At 39.6% G+C, this 18,568-nt stretch overlaps 1 protein-coding gene across 1 annotated transcript in view; it reads right to left on the bottom strand.

Moving 5' to 3' along the window:
- The window catches only part of LOC106091148 (sodium-coupled monocarboxylate transporter 2), a gene marked incomplete in the record, with an annotated part of 201,100 nt that overhangs the window by 73,571 nt on the left and 108,961 nt on the right, over positions 1 to 18,568 (bottom strand). The window contains 2 exon segments of the mRNA XM_059363989.1: positions 8,348 to 8,495; positions 14,554 to 14,771. Of these exon segments, the coding sequence (XP_059219972.1) occupies positions 8,348 to 8,495; positions 14,554 to 14,764 (359 nt within the window).

The following is an 18,568-nucleotide window of genomic DNA, read 5'->3' as shown; positions in this document are numbered from 1 at the left end:
GTCCCATGTTGCCGAAATTTGGGACAAAGAGCTAAGTTAAGCCCCTCCACATATTTCTGCAATTTTGACGAAAGGTGGTTTACATATATATCCGAAGTGGTGGGTATCCAAAGTTCGGCCCGGACGAACTTAACGGCTTTTTACTTGTTGAAAATAGGGTAAGGGGAGGGTTCGCCCATTAAAGTTTGGTTGTTAGATCAACTTCATTCTCTTGGATTTGGTGGTGGATTGGAGCAGCTAAACTTTTTGCCCCGAAAGTGGATATCAGATTCATACTCCACTTCCAAAAACCACATTGGAGCTACATATCGCTATAGTCGGTATATTTGTGTGTTTTAGGGGGAGTTTATGAGGTGTGGCGTCCCTGAAACACTTGGCAATGCAACAGTTACAGATTTGAGCCCCTTTTTGTCATAATCCTCAAATATGTCCAGTTTAAGGGGTATGCAGGGTGAGGCCGCAACCCACTTACTTAGCCCTGAAAAAATACCTGCATCGTGTTCTACTCCAAAATTTTTTTAATTTGAGCCCCAATTGCCATTGGTTTAGGGGGGAGGTCACCGTAGCGCAAAGGTTAACATGTCCGCCTACAACGCTGAACGCCTGGGTTCGAATCCTGGCGAGACGTTCAGAAAAAATGCTTGCAACATTTGTGAGGTACTATGCCATGTAGAACTTCTCTCTAAAGAGGCCGCACTGCGGCACGCCGTTCGGACTCGGCTAGAAAAAGGGAGGCCACTTACCATTGAGCTTAAACTTTAATCAGACTGCACTCATTGATATGTGCGAAGTTTGCCTCTGTTCCTTAGTGGAATGTTAATGGGCAAAATTTGCCTTTAGGAGGAGTTTATGGGGTGAAACGACCTCCAAACATTTGGCCTCAAAATTGAATATCAAATTCGTTTTCTACTATCAAATACCTATTATTTATCGCCATAGTAGGCAAGGGAGATTTGAAGGGAGTTTAGAGGCGGACCCTGAAGTAATATCAGCATCGTGCTACATAATGTCAAGCGTTTTGAATTTGAATTTTGAAGGATGCTATCGATATTCAGGGCTACGGGTCTCGTTCAAAGCGACCACTTGGGATATCACATTCTTAAAGATCCGCAGGTCCTCTTGTGTCCATCCCAGTTTGAGGGTACTCTACTACCAAAGACCATTAATTTATGTCCTATTTTATCCTGATTGGCCTGATTGATCACCATAGGATGGGGGTATACTTATTTCGTCATTCTGTTTGTAACACCAAAGCGGTGAAAGTGTCCTCTTGGGTCTTTTTTTGGGGGGGTGGGGGACCCCACGAAAATTAAGAGTGAAATTTGTATACCAAATTCGCACTCTACTCTTAAATTCCTTTCATTTGATACCCATATTGTCAAAATCCGTACACATGTCCGCTCGAGTGGGTTTTGAGATGGGGCGCCCCCCTCCCCCCAAGTTATTAGACCCCAAAATTTTTAACCATTTTCGTGTTTTTGGGGTACCATAAGGTGGAATACAAAATTTCGCTTAAATCGGTGCACGCATCTCCTAGTTCTGGTGTTTTTGAAATTTGGTGTATGGGGGAGGGTCCGCCCCCCCTTCGGATATCAATAAATGTAGTACTAATAAAATGTAGTATTTTGTGGATTTTTTGTTTAGAGTTATTTTGAGTTTTTCGTTTTTTTGGCAACACTGTCACTAGCCCACCCCATTTGTTTAGCCAATTCTAAGCCCGTGATTTCCTTTTCTTGTCCCAAATAATTCCCTTCGTCAGAAACAAGCGTGCCCTTAGTTTCACTGTATTTAATTAATTTTCAATTTTCTCCAACTGCTAACACAGAACGGTGGGCGACTGAGGGACTGTGCTGGCAAAAAGACATGCCAACACTTGATAAGGAAATACTGTTGGCAGTTTGTTTGTTGGCTTTTCCGTTTATGCTAGTTGTCCTCCTTATTATTGTTGTTGGCGTGGTTAATTTTCCAAAATATTCTAATTTTTATGCTGTCAAAGAGTTGTTGAACGCCATTTTGTTTAAAATTACCCCCTCCCCTTCAAACCCATTGACGTTCTATACTCGGCAGCATAGCATAGCGCGGCATTTGGTGGCCAATTTGTTGGAAATGTCTTGAGGGACATTTAACGCAAGGATATTTTAGTTCTTCTTTAAGCACCTAATGGTAGTTGTAGTTGTTGTTAATTTTAGCATACAACAAACAAAACAAAAAACTAAAATAATTAGAAGCAGAAACATCGGCGACGACAGCCATGAAAATTTCTGTTAATTTTGTGAAAATAATCAAAAGCTTCTGTTTCTTGTTATGCTGATGCCGAGGCAGAGATGTTAAGGCGAATTTTGTTTGAAGGGGCCAGGGATACTACTATAGGAAATGTATGGCGAAGACGATTGTCAAAAGGTTAGCCAAATTGGTAGTAGGAAACAAGCAAAAACGTGCTAAGTTCGGTCGGGCCGAATCTTATATAACCTCCACCATGGATTGCATTTGTCGAGTTCTTTTCCCAGCATCTCTTCTTAGGCAAAAAAGGATAAACGAAGAGATTTGCTCTGCTATTAGAGCGATATCACGATATGTTCCGGTACGGACCTGTGTAAAATGTCAGCCAATTCGAATAAGAATTTGGGTGCTCAAGAGGTTAAATAGAGAGTTCGATTTATATGGGAGCTGTATCAGGCTATAGACAAAACAAAACACGTCGTGCAAAATTTCATTCCAATCGGTTAAGAACTGCGCCTCCTAGAGACTCAAGAAATCAAGTCTCCAAATCGGTTTATATGACAGCTATATCAGGTTATGGACTGATTTGAACCATACTTAGCACAGTTGTTGGAAATCATAGCAAAATACGTTGTGCAAAATTTCATTCCAATCGGATAAGAATTGCGTTCTCTGGAGGCTCAAGAAGTCAAGACCCAAGATCGGTTTATATGGCAGCTATATCAGGTTATGGACCGATTTGAACCATACTTGGCACAGTTGTTAGCTATATCAGGTTATCATCCGATTTGAACCATACTTGGCACAGTTGTTGAAAGTCATAGTGAAACACGTCATGCAAAATTTCATTCCAATCGAATAAGAACTGCGCCCTCTAGAAGCTCAAGAAGTCAAGTCCCAAGATCGGTTTATATGGCAGCTATATCAGGTTATGTACCGATTTGAACCATACTTGGCACAGTTGTTGAAAGTTATAGCGAAACACGTCGTGCAAAATTTCATTCCAATCGGATAAGAACTGCGCCCTCTAGAGGCTCAAGAAGTCAAGACCCAAGATCCGTTATATGGCAGCTAAATCAGGTTATGAACCGATTTGAACTATATTTGGCACATTTGTTGAAAGTCATAATAAAATACTTCATGCAAAATTTCAGCCAAATCGAATAAGAACTGCGCCCTCTAGAAGCTCAAGAAGTCAAGTCCCCAGATCGGTTTATTTTGCAGCTATATCAGGTTATGAATTTGAACCATACTTCGCACAGTTGTTGAAAGTCATAGCGAAACACGTCGTGTAAAATTTCATTCCAATCGAATAAGAACTGCGCCCTCTAGAAGCTCAAGAAGTCAAGTCCCCAGATCGGTTTATATGGCAGCTATATCAGGTTATGAACCGATTTGTAGCATACTTGGCACAGTTGTTGAAAGTCATAGCGAAACACGTCGTGCAAAATTTCATTGCAATCGGATAAGAATTGCGCCCTCTAGAGGCTCAAGAAGTCAAGACCTAAGATCGGTTTATATGGCAGCTATATCAGATTATGGACCGATTTGAACCGTACTTGACACAGTTGTTGGAAGTCATAACAGAACATTACATGCTAAATTTTAGACAATTCAGACAAATTCCAGTGGCTCAAGAACTCAAATCGGGAGATCGGTTTGTATGGGAGCTATATCTAAATCTGATTCGATATGGCCTATTTGCAATCCCCAACGATCTACATCAATAGTAAGTATCTATGCAAAAATTTCAAGCGGCGAGTATTAGGCATTCGACCGCTATCGTTATTTTGACAGACGGACGGCCGCACATGGCTAGATCGATGAAAAAGGTCGAGACGATCATGAATATATATACCTTATGGGGTCTTGGACGAATATTTTTGGATGTTATAAGCGGAATGACTAGATTAGTATATCCATAAAGGCATTAAGTTCGGCCGGGCCGAAGTTCAGCTGGGCCAAAACTTGGATACCCCCACCTCAGTTATATTTTGAACCACATTGCGGCAAAAACCGGTGAAAATGCATCATTTATGAGCTTTGTCAAAATATGGTTCGATTCAGGTCAAACCTAACACGGAAGTCGAGAGTCTACGGCAGCACACTATTTCACTGTTCAGCGACATAAAGTAACAAATGACCCTGATGTGGACTCTAGACATAAAGCCGAGAGATCGGTATATATTCCAGCTATTGTATAGTCAAATACGATCAGATCAGCAATATATTCGACAAAGTATGTAGGGGTCTAAAACAACTCACTGTACCAAATTTCAGCAAAATCGGGTAATATATACGAAATTTATTGGTGAAAGACCTTTACTGGTTTGGAATCCTGGGGGAACATCAGAATATATTGTCAGCGGTGGTTTCTCCACCGAATGCTGGCGACATTTCTGTGGTACTATGCCGTGTAAAAATTCTCATTCCAAATAGAGGTAGCAATGCGGAACATACTTGGGACAGATAACGTAAGTTTTAATACAAATCACTGTTTATGAAAAGAGGATACTAAATTTTTTGATATCTGATACCCTCCCCCTAACCCTAATTTTCAGAAAAGCCAGATCTCGGAGATAGGTGGTGCGATTTAAGCGAAATTTTGAGTGCTCTCATATAGTACCCTAGAAATAAAAATTTGGTATCCAAATTTCGGATGGGGTACCTAGGGGGAATGCCCCACCCTAAAACCAACCAAACATATATTTAGACCAATCACGACAATATGGGACTCAAATGAAAGGTATTTAGGATAAGAACACGAATATCCAATTGTCGGACCAAGTGCTAGGGGGACCACCCCAAGCCCCAAAACACTCTTAAATCTGACATATGGCAATATGGGACTCAAATGAAAGGTATTTACGTGTAGAATACGAATCTGATATCCAAATGTGGGACCACGTTTCTGGGGGTCCACCCCTTCCCTAAAACACTCCCCAAACAGGACTTTTTTACTGACCATGGGAATATGGGGCTTAAATAAAAGGTATTTGAATGTAGAATACGAATCTGATATCCAAATATGGAACCAAGTGTTTGGGGGGGGGGGGGGGCGACTCTCCCCAAAAACATCCCCCAAAGGGTACAAATTTACGACCATAGCAATATGCGGCTCCAATGAAAGGTCTTTGGGAGTAAAGCACGAATTTGATATCAATATTCGGGAAAAGTGTCTATGGGGCCACCCCACCCCCACAACACCACCCAAATAGGAAGTATTTTCTGACTATTGCTCAAATAAGAGGGTTTTTAAAGTGGAACACGAATCCGATATATATTTTCAAGGCCAACTCACCGAGTGGTCGCCCATCCCCCAAAACACCCCCAAGCCGGTCATTTTTCCCGACTATGGAAATATGGGGCTCAAATTAAAGGTATGTGGGAGTAGACCACGTATCTAATACTAACATTAGGGGCCTGTCTAGCGGACGTCCTACCACCATAACAACCCCCAAATAGGACGTATTTGCTCACCAAGACAATTAGGGTCTTAAAGAGAGTGGAACTAAATATTCATAGTTTTAAGGGCCAATACCCCAAACCGGATATATTTGCTGACTTTTGCAATAAGGAGTTTAAATGAGATTAGAAAACGAATTTGATATCCAATTTTGAGGGCAAAGACAATATGGAGTTCAAAAAAATTATATGTAGATATATGAGAATAGAGCACGTTGCTGATATATTTTCCGGGCTTAGTGTTTGGGGGACCACCCCAATCCCCAAAACACCCCTTAATCGGGCATATTTACCGACCATGTCAATGTGGAGCTTAAATGAAAGGAATTGGGGGGTAGAGCAAGAATTGATACCCATTTTCGGGACCAATTTTCTGGGGGTCTACGCTTTTCCCAAAATACCCCACAAACAGCAATTTTTGAGTGACCATCGCAATATGGGGCTTAAATAAAGGTATTTGGGAGTAGAATACGAATTTGATATCCAAATGTAGGACCATGTATTTAGGGCATCACCCCTTTCCCAAAAACACCCCCAAAGGGAAAAAAATTTTCGGCCATGCCAATATGTGGCTCAAATGAAAGGTATTTGAGATTAGAAAACGAATTTGATAACCTATTTTGGGGCCATGTGTTTGGGGACGCCTCATCGTGTAAACTCTTCTTAAGCCAATGGCAATATGGGGTTTATATAAATGGTATTTGAGAGAAGAGAGAGAAGAGCACGATACTGATATTTTTCAGGGCCAAGTACCTAGGGGCCCGAAAACATCACTAAATTAGACATCATGAGAATATCGGGCTGAAATGAAGTATTTTGAGAGTGGAGTACACCTTACATCCAAACTTAAATTCGTAGACCAATGAAGATGCTATGGGATTCAGATAAAGGCACTTTTATTGTTAAACTGTTAGTCAAGTTATCATGGTATTTCACTAACAGATCTTTAATTGTCGCAAATAAATATTCCAAGGAAACTTTTGTTCCATATAAAGTAAAAGAAGGCGCAGCGGAGCGGGCCCGGGTCAGCTAGCCAGATAATAAACGCGACATTTATGGGTTTAAGACCAAAAATCGGCAAATCGGTCTATATGGCAGCTATATGTAAATATAAGTCAATCTAGATCAGGTCCGACGACGGAAGGCTTAAAACAACTCGCTGTTCTAAAATTCAGCTAAATTGGATAATAAATGCGTCTTGGATGGGTTTAATACCCTAAATCGGCCGATCGGTTTATATGGCAGCTTTATCCAAATATAGTCCGATTTAGCCGATTCAAAAACTAAACTTGCGAATGGGAGAAATGCGGATCTGTGCCAACAAAATTTCAACTCAATCTCTCAATTTTTGAACGCTGTAGCGTGATTACAACGGGCGGACACACAGATTACACCAAAGTGACAGACGGACAGACACACGGACATTGTTAAAACGTTTTAGAATTTTACGACTATGAGAAATATATATACTTGATAGGATCATATGTATATTGATTATTAGATGTGTTGTAAACGGAGTCATTATACCCACCTATGATGATGGTGGGTATAAAAAATGTGGATTGAAGAAAGTCTTGATTCCCTTGGCACCAGCTACATTCCATTCATTCCAATCTTAAGACTATATAGCATCTCCAACATATCGACCATATCCTCTTCTGAGACAACATCTTAGTTGGTCACTGAACATATTTTGCAAACGATTTAAATAAATTTGAGAAACAACAAGAATATCCTTAGCAATTAACCATCTGCCCCCTTCTTCTCTTTATGCTCTTCCTACTACTTTTTCTCCCAATTCAGAGCAAAGTCATTCCATTTCCTTGTCATTTGTTTGGTTTGGGAATTGTTTGGATAGAGTGGGTCCTGCTCTGCATACACCTAGTAATGAAATGATTCTCTATGTTAATGTAATCCTAAGTGATGTCCTTTGCTCATTATCTTGCTTATGGAGTATTGAAGGAGAAACAAAGCAAAGCTGGTATCTTTGTGTGTGTTTTTTTTTCGTAGACAAATTTCAATTTGTTAATGCTGTCCGAAACATAGATGGAAAACAAAAGAAGTGGCAACAACAACAAAAACAACCAGAGTATGGAAAACAGTAAGAGTTCCAACAGTTTGGATTTCGAAATTGTTTGTATTCACACAGCAACAGGGAAAATACTAACTGCAAAATGAACAAGTCAATGGTCCCTGTGTCCAAAAAGTAGAATAAAAGTGGAGGACACTGAAAGAAACAGTGGGGAAGTTTACACCACTAGTGATCTCCACCTCCCTTAAGTTTTTTAAATTTCTTGCTGATGACTTTGTATGTTTTCCATAGGCCCTCCATTTTCTCTCTGTGTTATAGTCTTCCCTCTTTGTTATTTTCGCTCAGCACTTTTTTTCTCTGTTCCTGTGACATTCCAAGATTGGCAGAGAATTCTAAATTTAATTTAAACAGTTTTCTTTCACTCTTAATGAAAAAGCCATTAAGACTCATTCTGTTATTATGCTGTTTTGCTTTTGGGTTTTTTTGTTTTGCCTTCGCTGCTTTCACTTGAAATGTTAATGACTTTTTTAATTATTTTTTTTATTTTCGTATTGTTTTTGGCATATTATTTATTTTTTGCGTTTTAGCTTTCTCAAGCACCAAGAGATATGCTGTTTGTGGATGACTTACCTTAAATCCAAATATTGATAGACGGAAGTTATGCCCAAATTGAAATAGACCGGAACAAAGATGAAGCATACCAAAGGATATGCGCTAGCCATGCCATAGATAATTTCCCACATGGCTGAGCCGCGATAGAATAATTCACTGGGATAACCTAAAACAGAGGGGAAAAAGGTTAAAGCACTATCGGAGGATATGGTCGATGGAAGTTGTTGATTATTTGTAAACTACCCATGTGCCACAATGTGGAAAAAAGGTGTCTCTAGATCATTGATCAATAGACGAAATTTAATAGGCATAGGAGCACATGCATATCTCAAACTCCCACATGAATGTGGATTTCCCGATGGCACATTGAGTTGAACCCACCACAGATCCTACTGCTTGTATGCTTACAAAAACCAATCTCTGTGTGAAGGATCTTATCGTTTTCTCTGACGAAATTACCCCCTTTCTGTCGATAAGTTTGAGAAAACTCTTTAAAGATAAGTTTGCAAGATCACCTAGATCAGAGCAGAACTGCCTTTCGGAAATTGGAGAACATATAATTCTGCAGAACAGAACATAAACACAACAATCCTAAACCTTTTCGAGACGGCTTCTGCAGTAGTCATAACCATATCTTTTACTCGGTTTACTAGTTCGGCAAAGGGTCAGTATGCGAGTTTGGAAACTGGGTCGCTTGTTCTTCCCAGTAGGTTCTTCTGCCATCTTAAATCTACGTACTCAAATTCCTGCTGTGCCATAAGTTTGGAGTTCCTGGATTTTATATATTCTACAAAGCTCTTCGACAACGTCGTCTTTTAATTCAAGGAGGAAGTAACTCCTCTGCTATTATTATCAAATAGAGAAGAGTTTCCTTGATTTTTAGTAGCTGTTTCCTTTATTCTTTTAATTATTTGGTTAATTCAAATTTCTTGACATGTTAGTAAATTCCCGTAACCAACTTTATAAATAGTTAAGCAGAGCAGGTTTAAGTGTTATGCTGTCAAAACGACGAGTCGTGTTGCGAAGCTTGCAGTTAAATCGCTTACATCAAGTGTTACAAGTTTTTCATTGGTTGCATCAGCATCTGTCTTCTTAACCCACCCTTTACCAATCTTCCCAAATCTGTTTTCCTTCTAAGGTATCTCGTTTCACCGGTCTGTCCTTCCGTCAAAACGATTAGTGAACGAATGTCATCTCTCTTTCCGGCCTTTTCATTATTTTGCAGTCAGTCATTCAATAACTTTATATTCTCTTTCTCATTCTGCATTTAGAAAACACAGTTTTGCCCATGAACATTGCATTGAGGAACACATGTCAATAAGATCTGTTCGATTCAAGTTTTAGCTCAATGATAATGGGCCTGCTTTTTATAGCCGTGTCCGAAATGCGTGCCGCAGCGCGACATTTGTACCTTAGCATTAAGAAGAGATTACCACCGCTGTAACTTTTTTCTGATGTTCTCGCCCGTATTCGAACCCAGGCGTTCAGATTCATAGGCGTATATGCTAAATTCTATGCTACGGTGGCCTCCAATCCTTCTTCATTAATCAGTCTTTCCTTATTTCCGTGTCAGTCAATATTTATTTCCATAATTTCGTCCATTCATCATTCAATCGATGCTGTTATCAGCTCTTCCGTAATTTTGTGTGCCCTTCTAACAACCTCCTCTGTTCGCTTTCATCCTACCTTCCGTGCCCGATGGAAAAGTCAAGTGGTGGGAGACACTTCGAAACTTAGTGTCAGAAATTTTAGAATGAGCGCAGAATATTGAGGTGCTTGAAACGCTGTTCTAAGTTCGTCTAATGGGAAAAATTTTCTGTCATAACCAATTAAAGTAAAATGAGTCGCTATTCTTTCTTCGCATCAGAATCTTTCTAAATGTTCATTTACTGCCCAATCTGTCGGTACCTGATTTCCCCTTACGAGAATCGCTTCTTGGTGCTTCCATTCGTTCTCACATTAATCTTTCTGTTACCTTTTCCGATGTTTTAATTATTTTTCCGTCCATCCTTTCATAAAAAAATTCTAATGTTCCCTATTTTTTGTCTAACTTCCCTTCATCAGTACAACCGTAAATCTTTCGGCCTGCCACTCAATCAATCGCATTATGAAACGCTTTAATCCCACCGTCTTTCCTTACTTGCGTCCTTACTGTCTTCCCATTTTCCCGTTCAAATATCCATATTAGCTTTCAAATTATTATTTTAAATTCACATTCATTATTTTCTCTATCTTTCCGTCTGCTTTCGTTCCAACCCTTATTCCTTTCCGTTATCATTTCCGTCATCCCTCACGTCATCCTCACGTCATCCTTCCGTCATCCTTTCCGTCATCCTTCACGCCATCCTTTCCGTCATCCTTTCCGTCATCCTTTCCGTCATCCTTTCCGTCATCCTTTCCGTCATCCTTTCCGTCATCCTTTCCGTCATCCTTTCCGTCATCCTTTCCGTCATCCTTTCCGTCATCCTTCACGTCATGCTTCACGTCATCCTTCCTACCATGCATTCATCCTTCATTCACCTTTCTTGCGTACATCTTTCCTTCCACCCTTCCTTCAATCCTTCCTTCTTTTTACTTTCCCTCCATCCTTCCTTCCATTCATCCATCCATCCTTCTTTCCATCCTTTCTTCCCATCCTTCCTTCCATCCTTCCTTCCATCCTTCCTTCCATCCTTCTTTCCATCCTTTCTTCCCATCCTTCCTTCCATCCTTCCTTCCATCCTTCCTTCCATCCTTCCTTCCATCCTTCCTTCCATCCTTCCTTCCATCCTTCCTTCCATCCTTCCTTCCATCCTTCCTTCCATCCTTCCTTCCATCCTTCCTTCCATCCTTCCTTCCATCCTTCCTTCCATCCTTCCTTCCATCCTTCCTTCCATCCTTCCTTCCATCCTTCCTTCCATCCTTCCTTCCATCCTTCCATCCTTCCATCCTTCCATCCTTCCTTCCTTCCTTCCTTCCTTCCATCCTTCCTTCCATCCTTCCTTCCATCCTTCCTTCCATCCTTCCTTCCATCCTTCCTTCCATCCTTCCTTCCATCCTTCCTTCCATCCTTCCTTCCATCCTTCCTTCCATCCTTCCTTCCATCCTTCCTTCCATCCTTCCTTCCATCCTTCCTTCCATCCTTCCTTCCATCCTTCCTTCCATCCTTCCTTCCATCCTTCCTTCCATCCTTCCTTCCATCCTTCCTTCCATCCTTCCTTCCATCCTTCCTTCCATCCTTCCTTCCAACCTTCCATCCTTCCTTCCATCCTTCCTTCCATCCTTCCTTCCATCCTTCCTTCCATCCTTCCTTCCTTCCTTCCTTCCATCCTTCCTTCCATCCTTCCTTCCATCCTTCCATTCTTCCATCCTTCCTTCCATCCTTCCTTCCATCCTTCCTTCCATCCTTCCTTCCATCCTTCCTTCCATCCTTCCTTCCATCCTTCCTTCCATCCTTCCTTCCTTCCTTCCATCCTTCCTTCCATCCTTCCTTCCATCCTTCCTTCCATCCTTCCTTCCATCCTTCCTTCCATCCTTCCTTCCATCCTTCCTTCCATCCTTCCTTCCATCCTTCCTTCCATCCTTCCTTCCATCCTTCCTTCCATCCTTCCTTCCATTCTTCCTTCCATCCTTCCTTCCATCCTTCCTTCCATCCTTCCTTCCATCCTTCCTTCCATCCTTCCTTCCATCCTTCCTTCCATCCTTCCTTCCATCCTTCCATTCTTCCATCCTTCCTTCCATCCATCCTTCCATCCTTCCTTCCATCCTTCCTTCCATCCTTCCTTCCATCATTCCTTCCATCCTGCCTTTCATCCTTCCTTCCATTCTTCCTTCCATCCTTCCTTCCATCCTTCCTTCCATCCTTCCTTCCATCCTTCCTTCCTTCCATCCTTCCATCCTTCCATCCTTCCTTCCATCCTTCCTTCCATCCTTCCTTCCATCCTTCCTTCCATCCTTCCTTCCATCCTTCCTTCCATCCTTCCTTCCATCCTTCCATCCTTCCTTCCATCCTTCCTTCCATCCTTCCTTCCATCCTTCCTTCCATCCTTCCTTCCATCCTTCCATCCTTCCTTCCATCCTTCCTTCCATCCTTCCTTCCATCCTTCCTTCCATCCTTCCTTCCATCCTTCCTTCCATCCTTCCTTCCATCCTTCCTTCCATCATTTCTTTAATCCTTCCTTCCATCCTTCCTTCCATCCTTCCTTCCATCCTTCCTTCCATCCTTCCTTCCATCCTTCCTTCCATCCTTCCATCCTTCCATCCTTCCATCCTTCCTTCCTTCCATCCTTCCTTCCATCCATCCTTCCATCCTTCCTTCCATCCTTCCTTCCATCCTTCCTTCCATCCTTCCATCCTTCCTTCCATCCTTCCTTCCATCCTTCCTTCCATCCTTCCTTCCATCCTTCCTTCCATCCTTCCATCCTTCCATCCTTCCTTCCTTCCTTCCTTCCATCCTTCCTTCCACCCTTCCTTCCATCCTTCCTTCCATCCTTCCTTTCATCCTTCCTTCCTTCCATCCTTCCTTCCATCCTTCCTTCCATCCTTCCATCCATCCTTCCATCCTTCCTTCCATCCTTCCATCCTTCCTTCCATCCATCCTTGCTTCCATCCTTCCTTCCATCCTTCCATCCATCCTTCCATCCTTCCTTCCTTCCATCCTTCCTTCCTTCCTTCCATCCTTCCTTCCTTCCTTCCTTCTATCCATCCTTCCATCCTTCCATCCTTCCATCCTTCCATCCTTCCATCCTTCCATCCTTCCTTCCATCCTTCCTTCCATCCATCCTTGCTTCCATCCTTCCATCCTTCCATCCATCCTTCCATCCTTCCTTCCATCCTTCCATCCTTCTATCCTTCCTTCCTTCCATCCTTCCTTCCTTCCTTCCATCCTTCCATCCTTCCATCCTTCCATCCTTCCTTCCATCATTTCTTTAATCCTTCCTTCCATCCTTCCTTCCATCCTTCCTTCCATTCTTCCTTCCATCCTTCCTTCCTTCCATCCTTTCTTTCATCCTTCCTTCTATCCTTCCTTCCATCCTTCCTTCCATCCATCCTTCCATCCATCCTTCCTTCCTTCCATCCTTCCTTCCATCCTTCCTTTAAACCTTCCATTCTTCTTTCCATTCTCTCTTCCTTCCTTACTTCCATCCATCCATCCTTTCTTGCTTTTATTCTCCCTCCATCTTCCATACTGCATTCATACGATCTCTCCTTTCAATTCTTCTTTCAGCCCTTCCATTCTATCTCATCTTTTAACCACCAAGCTACCGGGTTGTTTCTTTTTCCCATCGATTCTTCCTTCTTTCCATCGGTTCTTTCCTTTCTTCTATTTATATGAACATATTTTCGCCCAACCTTCTAACATCTACCGTCCCTCTAGCGAACCTAGATCCTTTTGTTCATTTATTCTTTCTCCCTTACTCATTGATTAGTCCTTAAAAACTGTCCCCTTCCTGCTTCCTAATTCATTCACCCCTTTCTCCCCTATCATATTTCTAAGTATTTTTTCATTGTCCTTTGTGCGCAATGCAGGAACTAAAGGACACCTCATATCACAACATTTTGTGACTTTACGCATCCCAAAACTAAAGTTTGATTTAAGCACACATTAAAAAACATCCAGCAAGCCTTTGGTTGGTGTACCATAAACCTTAATTCACAGCATACTCATTTTTTTTAATACCCGCACATACCCACACCAATCTGGGGATGGGAGTCCTGTGTCATTTATTTCAATATCTGATGTGGTAACTAGGGAACACAAAAAAGGATAAAGGTGATCGAAAAACATGAATAGTCTCATCTATGATTTGTATGGGGTTTCATGTTGCTATGTTATGTGGAAAGTATGCAGGGAGAGGGGAGGGCGATAATGTCATAAAGGAGATAAAAGGAAAACAAGACAACTTTTGTTCGTTTTTTTTTTGTGCACAACTTGACCCATGAAACATGTGTAGGGCCAATATAAGGGTAACTAACCCACGTTGTTTAGAGACTGTTTTATGCTGTTGGACATCATCCCTAACCAAAAACAAAAGAAAAACAAAAAATAAAAAAAAACTTTGAAAACAAAGTTTTTTTCCCACGCTTCAAAATGTGACCACTGACCCGGCTCAACAATGGAAGCATACAAAAAAAAGAAGATTTTTGTTAACACAGGGCCGCTTAGATTGTTCGCTTCCACAATGTTGTTGGAAATACAACAAAGTGCCCAGTGGGCTGAGGGGGGGGAGGGGGGCTAGACTTACCTAACACGGTCCTTACTCCCAGGGTTCCTCGGGCAATGGATATCATTACGGCCAAAATGGAAACACCGCCTGTTGCAAAGACATAATCGGCTTTGCTGCGAGCTTTCTGTTTACCAAACAAGCGTTTCCATAGCGGCGTGAATACCGTAAACGCGATGAATAGGGCAAACATCAAATAATCCCATCCTAAAGTGTGCAGTTCTCGGGCCATGCTGAAGCTGAAAACAGAGACAGAGATAAAAAAGAGGGAGAATGAGTAAAAAATACAAAATCAACACCAGTAGCATCAAATTAATTTAAATCTCATGTAAAATAGTCGCACAACTTTTCCCAAGTATTTTCCAAAGACGTGCAATGGAGTTTGTCAATTTTTTGTTTTCCTTTTTTTTTCAGCATAATTCAATTTGGCTGATAATTTAAAAATTTCTAAATTTTATAAGAGACTTCTTTAACTTTTGCAAAATTAGTTTCACAAAATGAATTACGAAATGGCAGACATTTGAATTTTCCACGACGGCCATTAAGGCAGAGTTGTTTAAGGATTTTTGGTGTTGTCGGAGGATTAGAAAAGTTAAGGCTGTTTAAGGGCAGGATTTTTGTTTTTTTTTTATAGATACGACAAAGATTTTCAAAGTAAGATGACTAGGTCAGTTTAAAGTCGGAGTCTGAAAACAGATTCACACAGTTTTTGGTTTTGGAATGGAAGTGACAACCCAAAGCCTCTATTAACCCTCAAACCCACGATCCCCGCCCTGACAATCTGGGATTACTACAAGTATCAACTTAGCTACAGAGTTGCTTGATCCAATTCGCTTAAATTTCCTGTCAATATACTCAACAACCATTGATATTCCTTTTTCGTTTCTTCATTTCATTATAAAATGAATATTTGATCATATTTATCTCATAGCTTCTGGCTAACCCAAGTTTAATGACTTTTAATTTTAATTATATTTCTCGATTATTAGCCAATATAATTCAAAGGTTTATGGCTGATTTAGAACTTTTTGAGAGAAAAAAAGGGGGGCAAAAATAAGTCACCCACTTGTAAAAAATATAATGTATGAGTTAATTTCGCCGTAAACCATGGATGGCATTCATGTTTTATGCATAATTTACTCAAACTCAGAGAGCAGAAAATTACATTCTGTTGTGTAGCCATAATAATACAAAACACAACACGTATAATAAACTTTTTCGCACACACGAACACACACACACACATAAGCACACACAATGATGCCCCGAAGCGCAACACCCATCACCTGTATGCTTGGTGGTGTTGTATTCTATCACCCAGAACATTTTAAGCCAATTTACATCCTTACTTAACTCTCTCATACCCACAGACTCTCACTCTTTCTCTCTCGCTCTCAGTCACCCACCTTAGACCATAGTTTCTGATTTGTGTTGTTGTTGTTGTTGTCGTTGGTGACATAAGTTTAGCGAGATGAAATGAGAGAAAAAAAAGTAAATGAATACAATTTGTTTTGTTACTGTTGTTGTTGTTGTTGTTAATGAGATTGTTTTTATTTTTTTTTTGATGAGGTATGAGCGAGTGTATTTCACTATTTATGGTGTCACGCTTGTTACCCGTAAATATTTTTCATCTTTAGCCCCAAGGATTGCATCTGCGAGAATGGTTTGTAACTTTAACAATGATAAGTATTAATGGTGTTGTGGTGAAAATGAAATTAGCACAATAGAAAAACGTAAACGATGAGCATTAAAGAGTTTAAACCCAGAAACGATTTTAATTTTATTTGGCACTAGCTGCCCCGGTGTGGTTCGCTACACATTTAAGTGTTTGCGGACCCCTTTTGACATGGTCCATTTTGTCCTGTTTGGAATACATGTCCCTTTGGGTCATAATTTGGACCTCCCGGGAATCGACCCGAATTCGTATATGTGTTTTTAATTCTACTCTCAAGAGCCTTACATTAGAATCCCATATTGTACCGATGGGCCTACATGTTCGTTTAGTGTGGCTTTTGGGGTGGGGCGGCCCCCTGAGACTTGACCCTAAATTTTGATATAAGAAACAAATTTCGACAAAAGTCTTGTTTTCGCAAAAAAAAATTGTTAAAGATAACATGGATGAAGCTTTTATCGATAATATCAGAAAGGTTGTTATCGGAAATATTGATAAAGTTGTAATCGATAATATCGATAAAGTTGTTATCGATAAAATAGTTTTCGTTTATATCGATAAATATGTTATCGGTATTATTGATTGAGAGAAACCAAAATAACAATTAAGTTGTTATCGATTATAGCGAAAAGAAAATTTTTTAAGTAATAAATGGAAAACAAATTTGTTATCGATTACATCGAGAAACAAATTTGTTATCGATAATACTGAAAAACAAGTAGAAACGTGATTAGTTCGGCCGGGCTGCATCATTTATACCCTCCATCATGGATCGCTTTTGACAAGTTCATTGTCCGATAGTTTTTATATAGGCAAACAAAGAATAATGCATAAGAAAAGCTATGCTTTTTGAGATATACCAATTTATGAACCGATGGGGGCTATACTTGGTTTGGCTGTTGGAGACCAAAGTGAAATTCATAGCGCAAAATTTGAGCCAAATCGGATTGAGTGGCTCAATAAATAAAGTCGTGAGATCGGTTTATATGGGACCTATATCAGGTTATGAACCGATTTAGATTATACTTGGCATAGTTGTTGAAAGTTAAAATAAAAACCACTTAATGCAAAATTTCAGTCAAATCGAATAATAGTTGTGCCCTCCAGCGGCTCAAGAAGTCAAGATCCGAAGTCGGTTTATATGGGAGCTATATCAGATTATGAACCGATTTAACCATTCTTGTCACAATTGTTGATGGTCATACCAAAACACTTCGTGTAAAATTTCAGCCAGATCGGATAATAATTGCGCCCTCCAGCGGCTCAAGAAATCAATACACGAGATCGGTTTAAGAAGGACCTTTATTAGGTTATGGACCGATTTGGGCCACACCTAGCACAGTTGCTGGAAGTAAACATAAAATAACCTCACCTTATATCGATGAAGTTGTTATCGATAACGCTGCTATTGATAATTTTGGTAATATCGTTTTCTTTTTGTAAAGATATTTTCGATTATATCGATACATGTGTTATTATAATATTGATTAAGACGTATCGAAAATATTAATGAAATTTTTATCGATTATATCAAAAAAAAATTTTTATCGATTATATCGAAAAATAAAATTGATATCGAAAAATAAATTTGTTATCGATTATATCGAAAACAAATTTGTTATCCATTATGTCAAAAAACAATTTTTCTATCGATTATATCGAAAAACAAATTTCTCATCGATTTTATCGAATATACCATACTTGGCACAATTGTGGATGGTAAAACCAAATTATCGATAACGCTGCTATTGATAATATCGATAAAGTTTTCTTTTTGTAAAATTATTTTTGATTATATCGATACATGTATTATCAATAATATTGATTAAGAGGTATCGAAAATTTTAATGAACTTTTTATCGATAATATCGAAAAATAAATTTACTATCGTTTATATCGAAAAATAAATTTGTTATCGATTATATAGAAAAATTAAGGTGTTATCGGTTATATCGAAAACCCTAATTGTTCTCCATTATATGGAAAAACTAAATTTTTATCGACAAATTTGTTATCGATTTTATCGAATATACCATACTTGGCACAAATGTGGATGGTAAAACCAAATTATCGATAACGCTGCTATTGATAACATCGATAAAGTTTTCTGTTTGTAAAGTTATTTTTGATTATATCGATACATGTGTCATCAATAATATTGACTAAGAGGTATCGAAAATATTAATGAACTTTTTATCGATAATATCGAAAAATAAATTTACTATCGTTTATATCGAAAAATAAATTTACTATCGTTTATATCGAAAAATAAATTTGTTATCGATTATATAGAAAAATTAAGGTGTTATATATTATATTATATCGAAAAACCTAATTGTTCTCCATTATATGGAAAAACTAAAT

Source organism: Stomoxys calcitrans, chromosome 2 (genome assembly GCF_963082655.1).
Source record: "Stomoxys calcitrans chromosome 2, idStoCalc2.1, whole genome shotgun sequence".
In the NCBI taxonomy this organism is placed as follows: domain Eukaryota; kingdom Metazoa; phylum Arthropoda; class Insecta; order Diptera; family Muscidae; genus Stomoxys; species Stomoxys calcitrans.
This window is presented reverse-complemented; position numbering and strand designations above follow the sequence as displayed.